Here is a 24,335-nt window from a genome sequence, read left to right on the forward strand (position 1 = left end):
GAACAGAAGATAACAGAGAGGAGCAGGAGAGGAGAGGGGGAGACAGGGGAACAGAAGATAACAGAGAGGAGCAGGAGAGGAGAGGGGGAGACAGGGGAACAGAAGATAACAGAGAGGAGCAGGAGAGGAGAGGGGGAGACAGGGGAACAGAAGATAACAGAGAGGAGCAGAAGAGGAGAGGGGGAGACAGGGGAACAAAAGATAAGAGAGGAGCAGGAGAGGAGAGGGGAAGACAGGGGAACAGAAGATAACAGAGAGGAGCAGGAGAGGAGAGGGGGAGACAGGGGAACAGAAGATAACAGAGAGGAGCAGGAGAGGAGAGGGGGAGACAGGGGAACAGAAGATAACAGACATATGTTCTCTGTGCCCAGTAGGAGAAGGGAATGGTCAGAAATATGTTTTCCTCTGGTTAAAAGTACGCATTAATTAATTAGTCTCAAATTAATTGCAATGTTACACTCTGCAAGCAATCAGAAGTGTTTTCCAATATGCTGCTGTGGTCGTTGTTGTTGTTGGGGTGTGTGTGTGTGTGTGATTGGGTTCTCCTATTGATCTGTGAAGCTGGAGGTGGAGAAGTGAAGAATACCAATGACAGTCTGATGGTATAGAGGCAGGATGAAGCATGATGGAGGCAGGGTGGAGGCAGGGTGAAGGCAGGGTGGAGTAGAACCCTTGGGATGCTGTGATGTCATCACAGATATGTCGACTGAGTTTAAGAGAAATTAGGGAAGGCCATAGTGTGAATACCCTCAAACACTAGCACACAACACAGACACACAGACAAACACAGACAAGGATATTACCAGCTGGAGGCAGCAGGGAGGCAGGGCAGCAATAGTTGTTGCAGAATTAGGTTCCCTCACTAAACCGTCATGGCAGACGTCCAGTGGAGATGGTCATTCTGCGGCATCGTTCGGTTCTGTCCCTGGTGCGCCGTCACCTTGCTTCATGAGGTGAGTTAGGACTGGGGTCATCCTGTACACAAGAGGGGGGGGGCTTGGGCTCTCGCCTCGAGTGTGTGTTGTGGAACGAGTGTGGGTTCTGGAGAGAGTGTGTGTTGTGGAGCGAGTGTGGGTTCTGGAGAGAGTGTGTGTTGTGGAGCGAGTGTGGGTTCTGGAGAGAGCGTGGGTTCTGGAGAGAGTGTGGGTTCTGGAGAGAGTGTGTGGGTTCTTGAGAGAGTGTGTGTTGTGGAGCGAGTGTGGGTTCTGGAGAGAGTGTGTGTTGTGGAGCGAGTGTGGGTTCTGGAGAGAGTGTGTGTTGTGGAGCGAGTGTGGGTTCTGGAGAGAGTGTGTGTTGTGGAGCGAGTGTGGGTTCTGGAGAGAGTGTGTGTTGTGGAGCGAGTGTGGGTTCTGGAGAAAGTGTGTGAGTTCTGGAGAGAGTGTGTGGGTTCTGGAGAGAGTGTGTGTTGTGGAGCGAGTGTGAGTTCTGGAGAGAGTGTGTGTTGTGGAGCGAGTGTGGGTTCTGGAGAGAGTGTGTGGGTTCTTGAGAGAGTGTGTGTTGTGGAGCGAGTGTGGGTTCTGGACAGAGTGTGTGTTGTGGAACGAGTGTGAGTTCTGGAGAGAGTGTGTGTTGTGGAACGAGTGTGGGTTCTGGAGAGAGTGTGTGTTGTGGAGCGAGTGTGAGTTCTGGAGAGAGTGTGTGTTGTGGAGCGAGTGTGGGATCTGGAGAGAGTGTGTGTTGTGGAGCGAGTGTGGGTTCTGGAGAAAGTGTGTGTTGTGGAGCGAGTGTGGGTTCTGGAGAGAGTGTGTGTTGTGGAGCGAGTGTGAGTTCTGGAGAGAGTGTGTGTTGTGGAGCGAGTGTGGGTTCTGGAGAGAGTGTGTGGGTTCTTGAGAGAGTGTGTGTTGTGGAGCGAGTGTGGGTTCTGGACAGAGTGTGTGTTGTGGAGAGAGTGTGTGTTGTGGAACAAGTGTGGGTTCTGGAGAGAGTGTGTGTTGTGGAGCGAGTGTGAGTTCTGGAGAGAGTGTGTGTTGTGGAGCGAGTGTGGGTTCTGGAGAGAGTGTGTGGGTTCTTGAGAGAGTGTGTGTTGTGGAGCGAGTGTGGGTTCTGGAGAGAGTGTGTGTTGTGGAGCGAGTGTGGGTTCTGGAGAAAGTGTGTGAGTTCTGGAGAGAGTGTGTGGGTTCTGGAGAGAGTGTGTGTTGTGGAGCGAGTGTGAGTTCTGGAGAGAGTGTGTGTTGTGGAGCGAGTGTGGGTTCTGGAGAGAGTGTGTGGGTTCTTGAGAGAGTGTGTGTTGTGGAGCGAGTGTGGGTTCTGGACAGAGTGTGTGTTGTGGAACGAGTGTGAGTTCTGGAGAGAGTGTGTGTTGTGGAACGAGTGTGGGTTCTGGAGAGAGTGTGTGTTGTGGAGCGAGTGTGAGTTCTGGAGAGAGTGTGTGTTGTGGAGCGAGTGTGGGATCTGGAGAGAGTGTGTGTTGTGGAGCGAGTGTGGGTTCTGGAGAAAGTGTGTGTTGTGGAGCGAGTGTGGGTTCTGGAGAGAGTGTGTGTTGTGGAGCGAGTGTGAGTTCTGGAGAGAGTGTGTGTTGTGGAGCGAGTGTGGGTTCTGGACAGAGTGTGTGTTGTGGAGAGAGTGTGTGTTGTGGAACGAGTGTGGGTTCTGGAGAGAGTGTGTGTTGTGGAGCGAGTGTGAGTTCTGGAGAGAGTGTGTGTTGTGGAGCGAGTGTGGGTTCTGGAGAGAGTGTGTGGGTTCTTGAGAGAGTGTGTGTTGTGGAGCGAGTGTGGGTTCTGGAGAGAGTGTGTGGGTTCTTGAGAGAGTGTGTGTTGTGGAGCGAGTGTGGGTTCTGGAGAGAGTGTGTGTTGTGGAGCGAGTGTGAGTTCTGGAGAGAGTGTGTGTTGTGGAGTGTGTGTTCACCCCTCCGTCAGGATGCAGAGCAGGGGCTGTGAGCCGGGCTGGACACAGCCAGCTCGTTTTAATGTCCACCCAGGGCTAGCTCACGTGCTCTCATCTCCTGGCCAAGTTGGCCGGCTTTTACCAAGTTGAACTCTCATAATTACCGGGCGTAATCCCTCTCTCTGGCAGTGGAGCAGAGCTAGCCTGCTCTCTCTGGCGAAGGAGCAGAGCTAGCCTGCTCTCTCTGGCTAGCTCTGCTCCTCCGTAGAGCTGCAGGATCACGGCCAGTTTGACGACTGGAGGAATGAAAGTCTCCATCTTTCTATCTGTTGTTTCTCTCTTCTTCAGGGGCCTTCAGAGAGAGTTCCTTCTTCTAGGGAACTGTCCCTACTGCAGTCTGGCCTTACTAAGTGTTGTGTGTGTGTGTGTCTGTGTGTAGTGCTTCATTCTGGGTTCAGTCAAGTACAGCGCCCTGACAAATGATGCAACAATCCCATCCAGTGAAGTAAGAAGTGTGTAGCAGTATCCCTACGACAGCAGTGAGGTAGCAGGGAAAAAGCCCCACAATAATGACGTTCTGGAACAGCTGTCGAGAATATGAATGCCTAAATAGGTTAGGTTGGAAAATAACTTTTTGCTAGGTTCAAAAACCTTGAACCCCAAGCCTCTACAACTGCACTGCTTGGGTTGTAGATTGGACGACAGAAAGAAATAATATCACAAATGATTTCACGATTGATTTCACAAGTAATATCACACATAACATTAGAAATAATATCACAGATGACATCCCTAATCCAGACATTGCAGCATCGCAGCCTGCACCTGCCGTGGTCATCGCCGTCCCGTATCCATGGAGACGCCCAGGTGTCGTCTGTGTGTTGTGATGCTGTAGTCTCGTACTGATGAGGTCATTAGCTGGCGGGAGCAGATGGAGCGAGGGCAGAGAGTGATTGACGTGTGACCCAGACCCTGGAACCTGAGGAAGATGGAATACCACTCTGTGTCTGTGTCAGTCAGTGTCTCTCTCTCACACACACACACACACCTGAGATTGGAACCCTGCAACACACCATTCATGGGTGTATAACTGACAGAGAGAGAGACAGAGAGACAGAGAGACAGAGAGACAGAGAGAGAGAGACAGAGACATGAGGGGGGCAGGAAGCCATCCGTCAAAATGAATTATCCAGCGTAGCGGAGATGTGGGGTGGGGGTGGGGGTCACCGGAGGGGTGAGGGAGAGGTAGGGGGGAGTAGGGGGGTAATGAGGATTTGAGAGGTTTTACCCTCAGGGGCCTTTAGGAACAGCTCCCTCCCTGGGAGAAGGAGCCTTGAGGCTGGGGGGAGATGAGGGGGGAGGGAAGAGGAGAGGAGAGGCGGGGATGGAAAGTTAGGAGAGAGGAGAGGGGAGAGGGGAGGGAGATGAGATGAGGGGATGGGGGGGAAAGGCTATAGGGCTGGAGTGTAAATCCAGTGAGAAGGGTGCGTGTGTGTGTGTGTGTCTGAGGACAGGGCAGACTTGGGGCTGGTGCTCCTGTGTGTATTCCAGTGTAAAGAATCCATCTCTCATGGTGCCAGACCCTGCTGTGCCCTGCCCTTTCCCTCCCTACATCCTCCTCTCCTCCTCTCCACCTCTCCTCTTGTCCTCTCCTCTCCGCCTCTTCTCTCTCCCTACATCCTCCTCTCCTGTCTTCTCCTCCTCTCCTCCTGTCCTGTCCTCTACATCCTCCTTTCCTGTCTTCTCCTCCTCTCCTCCTGTCCTGTCCTCTACATCCTCCTCTCCTCCTCTCCTCCTCTCCACCTCTCCTCTTGTCCTCTCCTCTCCGCCCCTTCTCTCTCCCTACATCCTCCTCTCCTGTCTTCTCCTCCTCTCCTCCTGTCCTGTCCTCTACATCCTCCTCTCCTTCTCTCTCCTGCTCTGTTCTTCATCATCCCTTCAGCAGCCCTGCTGCCATGCTGTGTGTGTGTGTGGCAGGGAGGGTGTCCTGTGTGTGTGTGTGTGTGGCATGGAGGGTGTCCTGTGTGTTTGTGTGTGTGTGTGTGTGTGTGGCATGGAGGGTGTCCTGCGTGTGTGTGTGTGTGGCAGGGAGGGTGTCCTGTGTGTGTGTGTGTGTGGCATGGAGGGTGTCCTGCGTGTGTGTGTGTGTGGTATGGAGGGTGTCCTGTGTGTGTGTGTGTGTGTGTGGCATGGAGGGTGTCCTGTGTGTGTGTGTGTGTGTGGCAGGGAGGGTGTCCTGTGTGTGTGTGTGTGTGTGTGGCATGGAGGGTGTCCTGTGTGTGTGTGTGTGGCAGGGAGGGTGTCCTGTGTGTGTGTGTGGCAGGGAGGGTGTCCTGAGTGCGTGTGTGTGTGTGTGTGTGGCAGGGAGGGTGTCCTGTGTGTGTGTGTGTGTGTGTGGCATGGAGGGTGTCCTGTGTGTGTGTGTGTGTGGCAGGGAGGTTGTCCTGTGTGTGTGTGTGTGTGTGGCAGGGAGGGTGTCCTGTGTGTGTGTGTGTGGCAGGGAGGGTGTCCTGTGTGTGTGTGTGTGTGTGTGTGTGTGTGGCAGGGAGGGTGTCCTGTGTGCGTGTGTGGCAGGGAGGGTGTCCTGTGTGCGTGTGTGTGTGTGTGTGTGTGTGGCAGGGAGGGTGTCCTGTGTGTGTGTGCAGGTCTGAATAATACATGACCCAGAACCTTCTGCTCTGTTGCTATTCTTTACTCACAGACTAGCGCCTTCCAACACGCTGGACGTGTGTGTGTGTGTACGTGTGTGTGTACGTGTGTGTGTGTGTGTGTATACATGTGTGTGTGTGTTCCACAGCCTCGCCCAGACAGTGTCACAGTACGGTCATGGATTAAGATCCCATTAACATGCAAATAACCATTTTACCAGAGCATGTTGTAAATGATGGCCCATCCATTTCCCCCTGAGCCAGGACAAGCATCCTAACTGTCACACAGGCATTGTGTGTCTGTGTGTGTGTGTCTGTGTGTGTCTGTGTGTGTCTGTGTGTGTCTGTGTGTGGCTGTGTGTGTGTGTCTGTGTGTGTGTGTGTGTGTGTGTGTGTGTGTGTGTGTGTGTGTCTGTGTGTGTGTGTGTGTGTGTGTGTGTCTGTGTGTGTGTGTGTCTGTGTGTGTCTGTGTGTGGCTGTCTGTGGCTGTCTGTGTGTGTCTGTGTGTGTGTGTGTCTGTGTGTGTCTGTGTGTGTGTGTGTGTGTGTCTGTGTGTGGCTGTGTGTGTGTGTCTGTGTGTGTCTGTGTGTGTCTGTGTGTGTGTGTGTGTGTGTGTGTGTCTGTGTGTGTCTGTGTGTGTCTGTGTGTGTGTGTGTGTGTGTGTGTGTCTGTGTGTGTGTGTGTCTGTGTCTGTGTGTGGCTGTCTGTGTGTGTCTGTGTGTGTCTGTGTGTGTCTGTGTGTGTGTGTGTCTGTGTGTGTCTGTGTGTGTGTGTGTGTCTGTGTGTGGCTGTGTGTGTGTGTCTGTGTGTGTCTGTGTGTGTCTGTGTGTGTGTGTGTGTGTGTGTGTGTCTGTGTGTGTCTGTGTGTGTCTGTGTGTGTGTGTGTGTGTGTGTGTGTGTCTGTGTGTGTCTGTGTGTGTGTGTGTGTGTGTGTGTCATGCTTTCGGCCTCAGGTGTGTGTGGAGACCCCTAAACACAACAGACACACTCCTGTTACTGTGGCAACTGGCTTGTCTGTCAAGGTCACCCACGAGGGAGAGACAGAGAGAGAGAGAGAGAGAGAGAGAGAGAGACAGAGAGAGACAGAGAGAGATGTGGGAGTGGTGGGAGGGAGAGAGAGAGGGAGAGAAAGAGAGGTTTTTACTGACCGTGGTGTGTCAAAACATTTTGGTCAATGCCCACCACATGCAAAATGTCTTTCAAAATTCAGCAGGGTAATTAACACAAATACTTGTGTTTGTTTCATTTATAGCTGACAACGGCTGCCATGTTTGTAGTCCTTCCAGGCTGAGCTAATGAGCAGCAAAGCTAACCCCCTTAGATGGGAGCAGCTGCCATGCTTGTAGTCCCTCCAGGGAACTAACTCATATTGCAGTGGATTCTACGTATCCTAGCAGCTAATGGACAGGGTAGGGTGGGGCCAGGGGGTCAAGTTACATCCTAGTGCTGCAAGACAGGCAGGGAGGGAGGCAGAGAGGGAGGCAGAGAGGGAGGCAGGGAGGGAGGCAGGGAGGGAGGCAGGGAGGGAGGCGGGGGGGGGGGGGTAGAAAGATAATCAATTGTTTTTGGCTTAGTCTTCATAGAGTAGCCTGCCCTAGTCCATCTTGGTAACACACACACACACAGTTAAGCCTAGCTACACACACGCACACACACACACACACACACACAGTTAAGCCTAGCTGCACACGTACGTGTTATTATCTTAAAATCACTTCATAAATCCCAAAGGAAATTCAATCGTCTTGCTATTGTGTGTCAGTGTGTAAGTGTGGCTGCATTTGTATTCCACTGGTATGGAACTCCACGACGGACAAAACAGTGGCCATGATGCAGAAGAACTAGATGAGACACTCTACTACAGCTCACACACACATACACGCTCACACACACAGAAACACACACAGTCACCGTCAGTAACGCCAGCTCTGTCGCTGCAGACTCCACTACCACAAACTGCTTCCTCAAACTCAGAGGGCCGTACCATCTCTGCTGCGATGCGGGGGCCGCTGGGCCGGAGGGATCGCTGACGCCCCTCCGGGAGAGCCCCTCTCGCCCGCCTGCTGCCCCGCGACACCATCCCAACGCTCCCCAAGTCAGGGCTTGGAGAGAGCGAGGGCTTCAAGCTCTCCCTCCTCTCGGATTTTACCTCCCCTCACTCCCCCCACCTCCTCCCGGCTCCTGGTACGATCTCATTGCTCCCAGCCTGTTAGTGCGGTGAGAGGGAGAGAATGTGAGGGAGGGAGGGAGTGAGTGTGAGAGAGGGAGAGATATAGAGAGGGAGAGAGAGGGATGTTTTGAGCAGGTTTTGCAGGCAGAGTGATTAGTATGACTGCGCTGTCTGTTCCATAGTGGCTTCCTGCTATAAGGTAAGAAGAAGACTGACATTAGCTCTTATTTCCTGCATCCCTCCCTCCCTCGCTCGCTCCAGGTGCAGCTGTGAATGCCCGCTTGCGCGCGCGTATGTTTGTGTGCGTGATGTGATTGAGCGGGAACAGAAATCCCCAGACACATGCCGAACACACGCTACTGTACATGGGATAAGCATGTTGACGTTGTATCTAGAGCATGTCTGACAGGATCAGCGTTGAATGTGTATGTGTGTGTGTGTGTGTGTGCAGCGTGATGTGTGTGTGTGTGTGCAGCGTGATGTGGGTGTGTGTGTGCAGCGTGATGTGTGTGTGTGCAGCGTGATGTGTGTGTGTGTGCAGCGTGATGTGTGTGTGTGTGCTAGCTCACTACCGGCCCACCTGAGACTAGCTGTGTCTGATTGTGGAGGATGGAGCGAGGGAGGGATGGGGGGATGAATGAAGGGAGAGTTAGAAGGAAGGTGTGTGTAAGGGCTGCCTGTTAATGGCCTCATCTGCTGTTTGCAAACAGCGAGTCTGCAGAGATAATCTACTACTCTCTCCCTCGGTTTCTCTCTCTATGTCTCTCTATCTTTCCACCTCTCCCTGTCTTTCACTCTCTGTCTTACTCTCTCTTTCTCTCAGTCACGCTGTTTTCTGTCATTCCTCTTCTCCCGCCTTCCCTCCGTCTGGCATACAATGTCTCAGCTAACAGAGACAGCTGTGTAGTGGTGTAGCACTCTTTCTCCCTCTCTCCCTGTCTCTCCCTGTCTCTCTCTCTCCCTCCTTGTATTTCCCTGTCTCTATCCCTGTCTCTCCCTCCTTCTCTGTCCCTCCCTCTCTCCATGTCTCTCTCTCTTTCTCCCTCTCTGCCTGTCTCCCTGTCTCTCTCTTTCCTTGTCTCTCTCTCCCTCTCCTCTCTCTCTCCCTGTCTCCCTCTCCTCTCTCTCTCTCCCTCTCTCTCTCCCTCTCCTCTCTCTCTCTCCCTCTCCTCTCTCCCTCTCCTCTCTCTCTCCCTGTCTCCCTCTCCTCTCTCTCTCTCCCTCTCTCTCTCTCTCTCCTCTCTCTCTCTCCCTCTCCTCTCTCCCTCTCCTCTCCCTCTCCTCTCTCCCTCTCCTCTCTCTCTCCCTGTCTCCCTCTCCTCTCTCTCTGCCTGGCTTCCTTCCCTGGGGACTGGCAGTGTCACCCCTGGGGGAGGAGGAGGTAGAGTAAGGAGGAGAGGAGAGAGACTAGGAAGAAAAACGAACATCGGAAGAAAAAAAGATTTGAGAGAGATGTTCAAAGTCAGTAGAAAGGGTTTAAAAGGGAGCATTCCTACTCAGCGCGAAGCAACATTATTTTATTGGGTCAGGCGAAATGCGAAAACATGAACCTTTGGCAAACAGCCTCGTGCATAGCCAAAAATAACCACGCCAAAAACGAACACTCTGTTTCAGGTAACTTGATAAATTCAAATTCCATGACAACGCAGCTTTTGTTAATGGTCCTGTGGCCCTGAGTACAGGGAGATGTTACCGGAAGATTTCCCAGAGGCTGCTCATCGCCCCCACTCTCCACACGGGAGGGAGAGAGGAAGAGAGATGGAGGAAGAGGAGGGAGAGAAGGATGAAGGGAAAGGAAGTGTGGGGAGAGAGGGAGGGAGGGAGGTGGGGAGAGAAAAGAGATAGGTGAAGGAGTCAGGTGAGTCAGTAGATGGATGTTGACTAGACAGGATGTGGTCCTAGTCTGTAGATAAGTTCTTCCATGTCTTCCCAGCCAGGCCCAGGATAAGCCCCCTCAGTGTTGACATCTCAGCCAGGGTCTGTGTTCCCTTCTCAGCGCACCAGCAACTGGGGTCCAACCCAGCTGAACGTAGGGAAGGTGGTTTGGAACCAGGCGGCCATGATGTACCAGCTGTGTCTGTTCTACTGTCAACCACGGCCCACTCGCCTTCCCCTTGGTCTAATGACACATGCTAGTTGTTTCTTCACACACGCACACATTTTTGTGATGTTTGTTGATGCATATCTTACACTGTCAGGTGTTGTTGATGCCCATGCGCTCCTACCTTGATGTGAGAATACCCTGTGACCCAGTAAGACCTTCCCAGGGCCAAGGGGACTCACAGGTGCCTGGATCTGCTGAAGAGCTTTCTGTGACGGGGCGGGGTGGTGCTGGGAGGGTCACTTCACATCCACGCTCCTGGATGAAGCGTTACTGCGTTCCAGGCGCTGTGAGAGCTCACTGACTGCCACGGTCGTCGGGTGTAGAGCCTCACTCATCATGATACCACGCTAGCCAGACATTCACCTTGTTTATGCTGAGAGAGAGAGAGAGAGACAGAGACACAGAGACAGACAGAGAGTTAAGAGAGAACAGAGAGACCAGAGAGGGACAAATGGAGGGAAAGAGACAAATAGAGAGGCAGAGATGGAAAGAGAAAGCGATGGAAAAAGAGAGAGAGCGAGCGAGAGAGAGATACAGAAAGAGGTATACTGAGAGCGAGGGAGGAGAGAGCCACACATTTAGCTTGAGTGAAGGCTATTCATCTGGCAGTGATCTAATGTATGAAGGGCTTCCACTTAGAGCCTCAGGCCCAGCATCATTATGTGGAACTGATACCTTTACATTTACATTAAGTCATTTAGCAGGCGCTCTTATCCAGAGCGACTTACAGTAAGTACAGGGACATTCACCCCGAGGCAAGTAGGGTGAAGTGCCTTGCCCAAGGACACAACGTAATTTCGCACAGCCCGGAATCAAACCGGCAACCATCTGATTACTAGCCTGATTCCCTAACCGCTCAGCCACCTGACTCCCATTAGGGCCCCCCCTTCTCTCTGAGGCTCAGTAAACTGGGTAGGCTGGGTGTTAGCCTGAGCTAGGCTAGGTTTGCCTATGCTAGGCTAGGTTAGGCTAAATTGGGGTGGGCTACCCTAGGCTAGGTTAAGTTAGGCTAGGCTAGCCTGGAGTGGGCTAAAAAAGCCTGAGTTTGGCTAGGCTAGGGTAGGCTGCATTGGGCTAATCTAGGCTAGGCTGGGTTCATCTTAAATAGACTAGCCTAGGTTCCATAGGGCTGGAGCTCATTTCAAATCAGCATTCATACTGTGAGAGCCTGTATGTGAACAGCAGCTTGGCCCTGGAGCCGGGTTGACCACTGACCTGACCCTGACTGAACACTAGGGCTTCCTGGTCAAGGCCTGGTTCATGGCTCAGTTTGTACCTGGCTTTCTCTCTGCAGATTACCATGTTTTATGTACTGCTCTGTGGTCCAGGTCAGGTTTCATTCTCTGTGCACCACTGCATCTGCACTGGAGCAGGCCGGACCGGAGTGGGCTAGGCCAGGCAGGGCTAGATTAGGGCAGACTGGAGTGTTCTAGCCAGGGCTAGGTTAGGGCAGACTGGAGTGTTCTAGGCAGGGCTAGATTAGGGCAGACTGGAGTGTTCAAGGCAGGGCTAGGTTAGGGCAGACTGGAGTGTGTAGACAGGGCTAGGTTAGGGCAGACTGGAGTGTTCTATGCAGGGCTAGGTTAGGGCAGACTGGAGTGTGTAGGCAGGGCTAGGTTAGGGCAGACTGGAGTGTTCTAGGCAGGGCTAGGTTAGGGCAGACTGGAGTGTGTAGGCAGGGCTAGGTTAGGGCAGACTGGAGTGTTCTATGCAGGGCTAGGTTAGGGCAGACTGGAGTGTTCTAGGCAGGGCTAGGTTAGGGCAGACTGGAGTGTTCTATGCAGGGCTAGGTTAGGGAAGACTGGAGTGTTCTAGGCAGGGCTAGGTTAGGGCAGACTGGAGTGTTCTAGGCAGGGCTAGTTTAGGGCAGACTGGAGTGTTCTAGGCAGGGCTAGATTAGGGCAGACTGGAGTGTTCAAGGCAGGGCTAGGTTAGGGCAGACTGGAGTGTTCTATGCAGGGCTAGGTTAGGGCAGACTGGAGTGTGTAGGCAGGGCTAGGTTAGGGCAGACTGGAGTGTGTAGGCAGGGCTAGGTTAGGGCAGACTGGAGTGTTCAAGGCAGGGCTAGGTTAGGGCAGACTGGAGTGTGTAGGCAGGGCTAGGTTAGGGCAGACTGGAGTGTTCTATGCAGGGCTAGGTTAGGGTAGACTGGAGTGTTCTAGGCAGGGCTAGTTTAGGGCAGACTGGAGTGTTCTATGCAGGGCTAGGTTAGGGCAGACTGGAGTGTTCTATGCAGGGCTAGGTTAGGGCAGACTGGAGTGTTCTAGACAGGGCTAGGTTAGGGCAGACTGGAGTGTGTAGGCAGGGCTAGGTTAGGGCAGACTGGAGTGTTCTATGCAGGGCTAGGTTAGGGCAGACTGGAGTGTTCTATGCAGGGCTAGGTTAGGGCAGACTGGAGTGTTCAAGGCAGGGCTAGGTTAGGGCAGACTGGAATGTTCAAGGCAGGGCTAGGTTAGGGCAGACTGGAGTGTTCTATGCAGGGCTAGGTTAGGGCAGACTGGAGTGTTCAAGGCAAGGCTAGGTTAGGGCAGACTGGAGTGTTCTAGGCAGGGCTAGGTTAGGGCAGACTGGAGTGTGTAGGCAGGGCTAGGTTAGGGCAGACTGGAGTGTTCAAGGCAGGGCTAGTTTAGGGCAGACTGGAGTGTGTAGGCAGGGCTAGGTTAGGGCAGACTGGAGTGTTCTATGCAGGGCTAGGTTAGGGCAGACTGGAGTGTGTAGGCAGGGCTAGGTTAGGGCAGACTGGAGTGTGTAGGCAGGGCTAGGTTAGGGCAGACTGGAGTGTGTAGGCAGGGCTAGGTTAGGGCAGACTGGAGTGTGTAGGCAGGGCTAGGTTAGGGCAGACTGGAGTGTTCTATGCAGGGCTAGGTTAGGGCAGACTGGAGTGTGTAGGCAGGGCTAGGTTAGGGAAGACTGGAGTGTGTAGGCAGGGCTAGGTTAGGGCAGACTGGAGTGTGTAGGCAGGGCTAGGGTCACCCTTGTCATCTCACGATCACAACTTCTCCAGCTCTCTCACTCTCACTCTTAAAAGACCCCAACCACACAGAACAGTTCAGACCCTACATCAACAGAAATGCAGTGTGTCCTCCTTGATCTTGTAACCGCCGTGGTCTAGCATCTTCTGAGAGAGTGTTTCATCTCCGGTAACGAGGCCAGAAGTGGGCGGGAGGACGGACATGTGTATGTCTTGTTCCGCCGTTGATGCTAATTAGCAAGTGAGCAGACAGTCATCCACATAACTCAGGGCTTGGTAGCTCACCACTCTCCAGGAGGGATGAGCATGAACATAAGCATGGGTTTAGCTATTTATACTGGAATAATTAACTCTTACATTACCAATTACCGCGGTAGCTACAGCAGGAATTATGTTAATCCCCTGGTTGGGAACTAAGTTATTTGGGATTGAATCTAAAAACAATTTCTGCAATGATACTATTGACTGTCAGGGTAGAGGGCTGTTGAATCCTGTTCCTGGTGAGATAGATCTACCCTCATGTAGGTTTACACTATGACCTGACCCTGTTCCAGGTTCCCTCTGTCTATCCCTCCATCCATCCCGCTCTCCATCTATCTGCCTACCTCCATCCATCTTTATCCCTCCCTCCCTCCCTCCGTGCCTCTCCAGCAGTGTCTCCTTCAGCTCTAGGCGTTGCCTTGTGGAGGTGTCAGTGCCGTGACATGTGAAAGCCACACCGCGGCAGGGAGCTCTCCAACAATAGAAGTTGTGAAAGATGCTGCCAAGTTAGCACCGACAAGCCCCCCACTCGCACCTGCCCCGCCCCCCTGCCCCGCCCCCCTGCCCTGCAGCCAATCACCTCCAACACAATAGCCTGTGCCGTAGATAGCGAGCGAGGAGAGGAGGAGGAGGAGAGGAGGATGAGGTATTGTTTTCCACTCGGCGTATCGCCTCACCATCTCCTTTCTCAGAACTGAGAGTGATCCGGGCAGGCTGACAGGGCCTTTGTCTGCACGGGACAGGAAGTGAGATACTCCGGGGGGGGGTGGGGGGTGGGGGGGGGGGGGGGGGGGGGGGGGTAGTGAGGGTGGCTGACTTAACAAGGCTGGGATAGGATGTGCATTTAACCCAGTGTTGGGGGTGGTGAGGTTCCTGAGTTAACAGGGCTGGGAGAGGAACTGAGTTGAACCCAGTGTTGGGGGTGATGAGCGGTGGGGGGAAGGGGGGTTAACAAGGCTTGGAAAGGAGAACACTCCTCCAGAGACGTGTGTGGTTGTGAACATCACCCTCCTCCAGAGACGTGTGTGTGGTTGTGAACATCACCCTCCTCCAGAGACGTGTGTGGTTGTGAACATCACTCTCCTCCAGAGACGTGTGTGTGGTTGTGAACATCACCCTCCTCCAGAGACGTGTATGTGGTTGTGAACATCACCCTCCTCCAGAGACGTGTGTGTGGTTGCGAACATCACCCTCCTCCAGAGACGTATGTGTGGTTGTGAACATTACCCTCCTCCAGAGACGTGTGTGTGGTTGTGAACATCACCCTCCTCCAGAGACGTGTGTGTGGTTGTGAACATCACCCTCCTCCAGAGACGTGTGTGGTTGTGAACATCACTCTCCTCCAGAGACGTGTGTTTGGTTGTGAAAATCACTCACGCTGATGTCATCATGAAGCACTCAGCTGCTGCCAACTGCCCAGGACACCAACCCCCCCTCTCCCCCCCTCTCCCCCATCGTAATGGCTCTCTCTCCTCCCTCACCTCTCTCTCCTCCCTCCCTCTCCCTTTCTCTCCTCCCTCACCTCTCTCCTCCCTCTCCTCTCTCCTCCCTCACCTCTCTCTCCTCCCTCCCTCACCTCTCTCCTCCCTCTCCTCTCTCCTCCCTCACTTCTCTCTCCTCCCTCCCTCACCTCTCTCCTCCCTCTCTCCTCCCTCTCCTCTCTCCTCCCTCTCCTCTCTCCTCTCTCCTCCCTCTCCTCTCTCCTCCCTCTCCTCTCTCCTCCCTCTCCTCCCTCCTCCCTCTCCTCCTTGTCTTGTCTGTGTGGGTGCCTGGCAGGTGGGGTTTATACAAGGTCAAGCATCTCTCTCTCTCTGTCGCTGTCTCTCACTTTCTCTCTCTTTTTCTCTTTATGTCTCTCTCTGTTTCTTTCACACTTTCTCTCTGTCTCTCTCTCAGTCTCTGTCTCTCTTTCTCTCTTTTTTTCTCTCTCTCGCTGTCTCGGTGTAGGATATAGGATGCAGGATGCATGATATAGCATGTAGGATACATGAGTTAGGATGTGTGATGCATGATGTAGGATATAGGATGCATTATACAGGATGTAGGATAAAGGATTCAGAATGCATGATATAGCATGTAGGATACAGAGGTTTGGATGTATGATGCATGATGTAGGATATAGGATGCAGGACTTAGACATAGCGTGCAAAAGACTTGTTTGTTTACACACGTCTTCTCCATGGAGACTGAGCGAGGATGATGGCCCTTACTGTGGCTATGTTTGTCCATGTCTACAAGAAGGCTCTGCGTGTACTCATACATGCGTGAACATACAGTGTGTGTTTGTGTGTCTGTGTGTACTCAGTCATGTGTGGACAAATACTCTGTGTGTGTGCGTGGATATGTGTGTCCAATGCGTCTCTGTGTGTGTGTGTGTGTCTGTGTGTCTGTATGTGTATGTGTGCGTTTCCATCAGTGTGAGATGACATTACCCTGGGCATGGAGCGGCCTCCTAAGTTTTTCTCTTCCTGTAGTCTGAAGGGTAGAATCTTTCTTCTTCTCTAGTCTGAAGGGTAGAATCTTTCTTCTTCTCTAGTCTGAAGGGTAGAATCTTTCTTCTCCTTCTCTAGTCTGCAGGGTAGAATCTTTCTTCTCCTTCTCTAGTCTGAAGGGTAGAATCTTTCTTCTCCTCTAGTCTGAAGGGTAGAATCTTTCTTCTCCGCTAGTCTGAAGGGTAGAATCTTTCTTCTTCTCTAGTCTGAAGGGTAGAATCTTTCTTCTCCTTCTCTAGTCTGAAAGGTAGAATCTTTCTTCTTCTCTAGTCTGAAGGGTAGAATTTTTCTTCTTCTCTAGTCTGAAGGGTAGAATCTTTCTTCTTCTCTAGTCTGAAAGGTAGAATCTTTCTTCTTCTCTAGTCTGAAGGGTAGAATCTTTCTTCTCCTTCTCTAGTCTGAAAGGGTAGAATCTTTCTTCTTCTCTAGTCTGAAGGGTAGAATCTTTCTTCTCCTTCTCTAGTCTGAAAGGTAGAATCTTTCTTCTTCTCTAGTCTGAAGGGTAGAATTTTTCTTCTTCTCTAGTCTGAAGGGTAGAATTTTTCTTCTTCTCTAGTCTGAAGGGTAGAATATTTCTTCTCCTTCTCTAGTCTGAAGGGTAGAATCTTTCTTCTCCTCTAGTCTGAAGGGTAGAATCTTTCTTCTTCTCTAGTCTGAAAGGTAGAATATTTCTTCTTCTCTAGTCTGAAGGGTAGAATCTTTCTTCTCCTTCTCTAGTCTGAAAGGTAGAATCTTTCTTCTTCTCTAGTCTGAAGGGTATAATCTTTCTTCTCCTTCTCTAGTCTGAAAGGTAGAATCTTCTTCTCTAGTCTGAAGGGTATAATCTTTCTTCTTCTCTAGTCTGAAGGGTAGAATCTTTCTTCTTCTCTAGTCTGAAGGGTAGAATCTTTCTTCTTCTCTAGTCTGAAATGTAGAATATTTCTTCTTCTCTAGTCTGAAGGGTAGAATCTTTCTTCTCCTCTAGTCTGAAAGGTAGAATCTTTCTTCTTCTCTAGTCTGAAGGGTAGAATCTTTCTTCTTCTCTAGTCTGAAAGGTATAATCTTTCTTCTTCTCTAGTCTGAAGGGTAGAATCTTTCTTCTTCTCTAGTCTGAAGAGTAGAATCTTTCTTCTTCTCTAGTCTCAAGGGTAGAATCTTCTTCTCTAGTCTGAAGGATAGAATCTTTCTTTTTCTCTAGTCTGAAGGGTAGAATCTTTCTTCTTCTTTTCTAGTCTGAAGGGTAGAATCTTTCTTCTTATTTTCTAGTCTGAAGGGTAGAGTGGCTCGTTAGTGGGGTGTTGTCAGTTCCTCCTGTGGAGGTCTTGTTTTCACGTCTGTGTCTGTTAGAGACTAGTAGTGTCTGGGCTCCCTCTGACCTGACACCAGCCGTGAGGGTGTTAGACACACACACACACATACACACACCAGCCGTGAGGGTGTTAGATACACACACACATACACACACAGACCAACATACACACACATACAGACGCACACACGCACGGTTGCCATGGATACGGCACACAACCCGTGTTTCTGACAGAGGCCCGTCCGCACGGAGCGGAAACGAGAGACGCCGGCGTCGCTTTCCCTTTGCCTGACCTCCCGCCTCGCCGCCCCCCCCACCACCAGCAGACACCAGAGCAGACAGGCCACCACACAGACCACCACACAGACCACCACACAGACCACCCAGACCACCACACAGACCACCACACAGACCACCCAGACCACCACACAGACCACCACACAGACCACCACACAGACCACCACACAGACCACCCAGACCACCACACAGACCACCACACAGACCACACAGACCACCACACAGACCACCACACAGACCACACAGACCACACAGACCACCACACAGACCACACAGACCACACAGACCACACAGACCACACAGACCACACAGACCACCCAGACCACATTTAGTCTTTTTTTTTTTTTTTTTGCAGACGCTCTTATCCAGAGCGACTTACAGTAAGTACAGGGACATTCCCCCGAGGCAAGTAGGGTGAAGTGCCTTGCCCAAGGACACAACGTCAGTTGGCATGACCGGGAATCGAACCGGCGACCTTCGGATTACTAGCCCGACTCCCTCACCGCTCAGCCACCTGACTCCCACACAGACCACACAGACCACACAGGCCACACAGACCACACAGACCACACAGACCACACAGACCACCACACAGACCACACAGGCCACACAGACCACATAGGCCCCACAGTCGCTTGTGTGTGGAAAAGTTCCAGCGCGCGTTAGGAAGCGGGCCGGGGTAAACCTAGCTGGCCGCGCTCTGCAAGGTGACTCCCTCCATGCTGGAGAGCCGAGTGATTAGAGAGGCTGGGACCGGAGAGTCGTGGACTGAATATTTAATCTGGTAGGGGGGGGGGGGGGGGGGGGGGGGGCACAACACGACACGCCGCCTGACTTTTGTGTCCAGTGTGTGCATTTGTCTACTGTAAGAATGGACAGGAGCCTGTAGGTGAGGAAGTGTGTGTGTGTGTGTGTGTGGGGGGGGGGGGAGGGAGGGAGGCTGTGAGGGAGCGTTGAAAGTGAGGAGACTGGAGCTGTTTTGATCAGAGACATGGAGATGAAGGAACTCTCATCCTATCAGAGACTCCACAGGGAAGGAGACATCCATACCGATAGCGAGATGAAAAGATGCTTGTAGTTCGAGTAGAGGAAGGATGGAGGGAGGGAGGTTTTTTGGGGCCAAACATCGATTAATGCAAGGTATCTCACTTTCTTTTTCTCTTCCCTTTATCTTCCTCTCCCCCTCTCTCTCTCTTTGTATCCCTCTCCCCCTCTCTCTCCCTCCCTCTCTATCTCTCTCCCTCCCTTCGTCTCTCTCTCTCTTGCTCTCCCTGTGTTTCTCTGTGCATCCCCCCCTCAGATATGTGTCACGAAGATGTCCACGCGCGGCTGCCAGGGAAGCGACTCCGTCATCAAGCCCCTAGCCACCATCCCTGAGGACAGGAAGGTCCAGCGCACGCAGAGCGGCTTCGACACGTTCGACAAGCCGGCCAGCCAGGTGAAGAGGGTCCACTCGGAGAACAACACCTGCATCAGCTCCAAGAGCTCCTCCAGCGGGAAGGAGTCGCCCAAACTACGCCGGCACTCCAGCCCCAGCTCTGTGAGTCCTGACAGGCGGGGAGTGTCTCTGTGTGTGTGTCCTGTTAGCACACCTGCTAATGCTAACATCTGTGTGTGGGCCCTGTTAGCACACCTGCTAATGCTAACATCTGTGTGTGTGTCCTGTTAGCACACCCGCTAATGCTAATATGGGAGTCAAGTGGCTGAGCGGTTAGAGAATCGGGCTAGTAATCAGGAGGTCGCTGGTTCAATTCCCGGCTGAGTCAAACAACGTTGTGTCCTTGGGCAAGGCACTTCACCCTACTTGCCTACATGTCCCTGTACTTACTGCAAGTCGCTCTGGATAAGAGCGTCTGCTAAATGACTAAATGTAAATGTAATATCTGTGGGTGGGCCCTGTTAGCACACCTGCTAATGCTAACATCTGTGTGTGTGTCCTGGAAGCGCACATGCTAATGCTAAAATCTGTGTGTGTGTTGTGTTAGTGTACATGCTGAAATCTGTACATGCTAATATCTCTGTGTGCGTATGTGTGTGTATCCTGTTACTGTGCATGCTAATTGAGTGTGTTATTGTGTATGTGTGTCTTTCTTTGCCCTGTTACTGTACATTATCATTTATCTCTGAGGATGTGTGCGTTTACCCTGTCAGACTACTCCACATGTCAAACACGCATCTTTGTGTGTGTGTGTGCATCTTGTTAACACAACATCTGTGAGCAGATAGGCTTTCTGCTGTCATTCCCATGTTCTCATGTTGTGTAACTAGCAGAACCTCATTCTGCCTGTCTCAAACACCAATCACAGTCCGCCTCTCAGAGCCGGGGTGATGAGCTTGTTTACCCACAACACAGTTCCTTCACCATGGAAATGAGATTCAGGTTTCAATCACATTCTTTGTTAAGTTGTGTTTATTGTGCGCACAAATTAGATATATTAGGGAAATATGGTGCTTGATTAGTTACCTGCCAGTGTGTGTGTGTGTGTGTGTGTGTTGCTAGTGATGTCTCTTCCTGTCCTGGTCTCATATTAACATTTCATGGAGTAGCACTCTGGCAGAGGATGACATGCTGTGCTGCTCTGCTGCACAGTCACGGGCCTCAGCAACCAGCATAGACCACCTCACACACTCCATCCACCAATTAAACCTTCTGTTCACCAGAATGCCCCCCAGAACACACACACACACACACACACACACACACACACACTGACAGCTGTGGGTCTTAGTCTCCTGATCCACAGGAAGGACATTATGTACTGAATCTCCCAGCATGCATTGAGGGTGATGCCCGAGGGACTGCCGTGTCATACTCTGTCATAGGAAGAGCAATGTGGAGCCTTGTAACTGTGTGTGTGTGTGTGTGCAGCTGTGTCTGGGTCTATACTGTTGAGTCTTAAGGGAGTGAGTGCTGTGCCATATTACACTGCCCTGCTGTATCTAACCTCTGACCCACTAGGATAGCCTGGCCTGTGACCTTCCACTTCTACACACACACACACACACACACACACACACACACACACACATAGAAAAGACTTATGGAAATGGCTGAAGTACCAACTAATGGATGTAGATATAATCCATTTGATTGCGGCTTCAGAGGAAATAAATGAACTGTGAGTGCACCTATTGCATCCAGACAGACAACCAGCCTGCCAAACAGACAGACAGCCACACTGATAGACGACAAGCCAGCCAACCAGCCAGCCAGCCAGCCCTCCAACCAGGGCACTTAAGAGGAGATGGAGCAGTGACTTCCCCTCGTGACTCTGGGGAAAGAGCCTCTCACCTCAATCAGTGAATCAGTGTAATGAGGTGGCTTGTGACAGCTCCCCCTGTCTGTGTGGATGACCTGTGCTGCCCCAATCAAGCCGTGATGGACTCCTCCATACCCGAGACTCTTCACACAGCTTGGCACTGCTCCTGTGTGTGTGTGTGTGTGTGTGTGTGTGTGTGTGTGTGTGTGTGTGGGGAGGGTGCGTGTGTGTTTGTGTCAGGGCATGTGTGTGTGTTTAGGGGTGGCTGTGTGAGTGTGGGGGGGGGAGAGGAGGGTGTGTGTGTGTGTGTGTAGGAAGGGGGTGTGTAAGTGTGTCTGCAGGGAGGGGTGTGTGTGTGTTTAGCTACAGCAGGCTTCACCAGATGCAGTTCAATCAGAGAAAGTAGAACAGGTATGAAAAGCACTCCTCGAGGGCTAGGCGATAAAACGATATACCAGTACTGGTACCGCGGTACGTTGATGAGATGTATTTACCATAGTTATTGTTTAATCAGTTTTCTTCTACCTGCGGACACACTGCATGAACAGCCAATCGTTTAGCACTACTGTACCAGACCACACACCGCTAGCTAGCTTACTTCTACTATTGTACCAGATCACACACTGATAGCTAGCTTACTTCTACTACTGTACCAGACCACACACCGCTAGCTAGCTAACTTCTACTATTGTACCAGACCCCACACAGCTAGCTAGCTTACTTCTACCATTGTACCAGACCACACACCGCTAGCTAGCTTATTTCTACTACTGTACCAGACCCCACACAGCTAGCTAGCTTACTTCTACTATTGTACCAGATCACACACCGCTAGCTAGCTTACTTCTACTACTGTACCAGACCACACACCGCTAGCTAGCTAACTTCTACTATTGTACCAGACCACACACCGCTAGCTATCTTATTTCTACTACTGTACCAGACCACACACCGCTGGCTAGCTAACTTCTACTATTGTACCAGACCACACACCGCTAGCTAGCTTACTTCTACTACTGTACCAGACCACACCCCGCTAGCTAGCTTACTTCTACTACTGTACCAGACCCCACACAGCTAGCTAGCTTACTTCTACCATTGTACCAGACCACACACCGCTAGCTAGCTTATTTCTACTACTGTACCAGACCCCACACAGCTAGCTAGCTTACTTCTACTACTGTACCAGACCACACCCCGCTAGCTAGCTTACTTCTACTCCTGTACCAGACCCCACACAGCTAGCTAGCTTACTTCTACCATTGTACCAGACCACACACCGCTAGCTAGCTTATTTCTACTACTGTACCAGACCCCACACAGCTAGATAGCTTACTTCTACTACTGTACCAGACCACACACCGCTAGCTAGCTTATTTCTACTACTCTACCAGACCACACAACGCTAGTTATCTTATTTCTACTACTGTACCAGACCACACACCGCTAGCTACCATACTTCTACTACTGTACCAGACCACACACCGCTAGCTATCTTATTTCTACTACTGTACCAGACCACACACCGCTAGCTAGCTTATTTCTACTACTCTACCAGACCACACAACGCTAGCTATCTTATTTCTACTACTGTACCAGACCACACACTGCTAGCTAGCTTACTTCTACTACTGTACCAGACCCCACACAGCTAGCTAGCTTACTTCTACTATTGTACCAGACCGAACACTGCTAGCTAGCTTATTTCTACTACTCTACCAGACCACACAACACTAGCTATCTTATTTCTACTACTGTACCAGACCACACACTGCTAGCTAGCTTACTTCTACTACTGTACCAGACCCCACACAGCTAGCTAGCTTACTTCTACTATTGTACCAGACCGAACACTGCTAGCTAGCTTACTTCTAGCACTGTGCCAGACCACACACCGCTAGCTAACTAACTTCTACTATTGTACCAGATCACACACCGCTAGCTTGCTTACTTCTACTACTGTACCAGACCACAACAGCTACCTAGCTAATGCTAGGTAGCTGTTACCTAGCTAGGTACCTAGCTTATGTTCCCCAAGATTTGTTGCTTTCGGTTTGTATGGTTAGAATCAGAATCAGAATTCGGTTTATTCGTCATGTATGTTATACAAACACGGAATTTACTGTGGCAGGGAGGTGCAAACACTAAACATATGAATCTTAAATTAAGTAAAGGTACAGAAGTTTAACTAATCCTAAGAACTAAACAATCTAAGAATAAAACAATTTAAATATAAAATAAAATATATATAAAAATAAGAATAAGAATAAGAATGAGCAGCATGAGTGGTCAACATAGTGCAATAGTGCAATCAGATACTGGGTTAAATAATGAATGACATGTCAATGGGAGTCCTTGGCCTTGTTGAAGAGGCCAGTAGCAGATGGAAAGAAACTGTTCTTATGGCGTGAGGTTTTGGTCCTGATGGACCGCAGCCTTCTGCCGGAGGGGAGTAGCTGGAACAGGGAGTGGCCAGGGTGGGAGGGGTCGGCCACAATCTTCCTCGCTCGCCTCAGGGTCCTCGAGGTGTGCAGGTCCTCGAGGGTAGGCAGATTGCAGCCAATCACCTTCTCAGCAGTGCGGATGATACGCTGCAGTCTGCTTTTGTCCTTGGCAGTGGCAGCAGCGTACCAGATGATGATGGAAGAGGTGAGGATGGACTCAATGATGGCTGTGTAGAAGTGCACCATCATTGTCTTTGGCAGGTTGAATTTCTTCAGCTGTCGTAGGAAGTACATCCTCTGTTGTGCTTTCTTGGTGAGGGAGCTGATGTTCAGTTCCCACTTGAGGTCTGGGGAGAGGATGGTTCCCAGACAGCGGAAGGACTCCACAGTGTTGACTGGGGAGTCGCACAGGGTGATGGGGGTGAGTGGGGCTGTATTCTTCCTGAAGTCCACAACCATCTCCACTGTCTTAAGAGCATTGAGCTGTAAGTTGTTCTGGCTGCACCAAGTCACCAGGTTGTCAGCTTCCCACCTGTAATCAGACTCGTCCCCGTCAGAGATGAGCCCAATGAGGGTGGTGTCGTCCGCAAACTTAAGAAGTTTGACAGACGGATGACTGGAGGTGCAACTGTTGGTGTACAGGGAGAAGAGCAGAGGGGAAAGGACGCAGCCCTGAGGAGATCCGGTGCTGATGGACCGGGAGTCAGAGCCTTGTGTTCCCAGCTTGACGCACTGCTTCCTGTCAGACAGGAAGTCATTGATCCACCTGCAGGTGGAGTCGGGCACGTTCAGCTGGGAGAGCTTGTCCTGAAGCAGGGCGTGGATGATGGTGTTGAAGGCAGAGCTGAAATCTACAAACAGGATCCTGGCGTAGGATGCTGGGGAGTCCAGGTGCTGTAGGGTGAAGTGGAGGGCCATGTTAACTGCGTCATCCACCGACCTGTTGGCTCTGTAGGCAAACTGCAGTGGGTCCAGGAAAGGGTCGGTGATGGAGTTGAGGTGTGCCAGCACAAGGCGCTCAATAGACTTCATAACCGACGAGGTCAGGGCGACGGGTCTGTAGTCATTGAGTCCTGTTGGCCTTGGTTTTTTGGGCACAGGGATGATGGTGGAGGACTTGAGACAGGCTGGCACATGGCATGTCTCTAGGAAGGTGTTAAAGATGTTGGTAAACACCGGAGACAGCTGGTCAGTGCAGTGCTTGAGGGTGGCAGGAGAGACAGAGTCCGGCCCAGCTGCTTTGAGGGGGTTCTGCCTCTTTAAAAGTCTGTTAACTTCACTCTCCTGAATGGAGAGAGTCGTCACTGTAGAGGGGGGGAGGGGGAGGCCTCTTGGGTGGGAGGGGGTAGATCAGGACAGTCCAATTGTCTTTCAAATCTACAGTAGAACTCGTTCAGGTCGTTGGCCAGGCGGGAGTCGTTAGTGGAGTGGGTGGCTCTGGGCTTGTAGTTGTTAATCTGTCTGAGCCCTCTCCAGACAGAAGCAGAGTCGTTAGCAGAGAACTGGCGCTTCAGTCTCTCTGAGTACAGTCGTTTAGCGTCTCTCACCGCCTTGCTAAACCTGTTCTTCGACCCCTT

General features: G+C 51.5%; 1 protein-coding gene across 1 annotated transcript in view; it reads left to right on the forward strand.

The window, feature by feature from the left end:
* The window catches only part of cdk14 (cyclin dependent kinase 14), a gene marked incomplete at its 3' end in the record, with an annotated part of 53,465 nt that overhangs the window by 17,318 nt on the left and 11,812 nt on the right, over positions 1-24,335 (forward strand). The window contains exon 2 of the mRNA XM_067231672.1: positions 18,355-18,594. Coding sequence (XP_067087773.1) covers positions 18,370-18,594 — 225 coding nt within the window. The remainder of the gene's footprint in view (positions 1-18,354; positions 18,595-24,335) is intronic.

The sequence above is a fragment of the Osmerus mordax genome (genome assembly GCF_038355195.1).
Source record: "Osmerus mordax isolate fOsmMor3 chromosome 6 unlocalized genomic scaffold, fOsmMor3.pri SUPER_6_unloc_2, whole genome shotgun sequence".
NCBI classification, from domain to species: Eukaryota; Metazoa; Chordata; class Actinopteri; order Osmeriformes; family Osmeridae; genus Osmerus; species Osmerus mordax.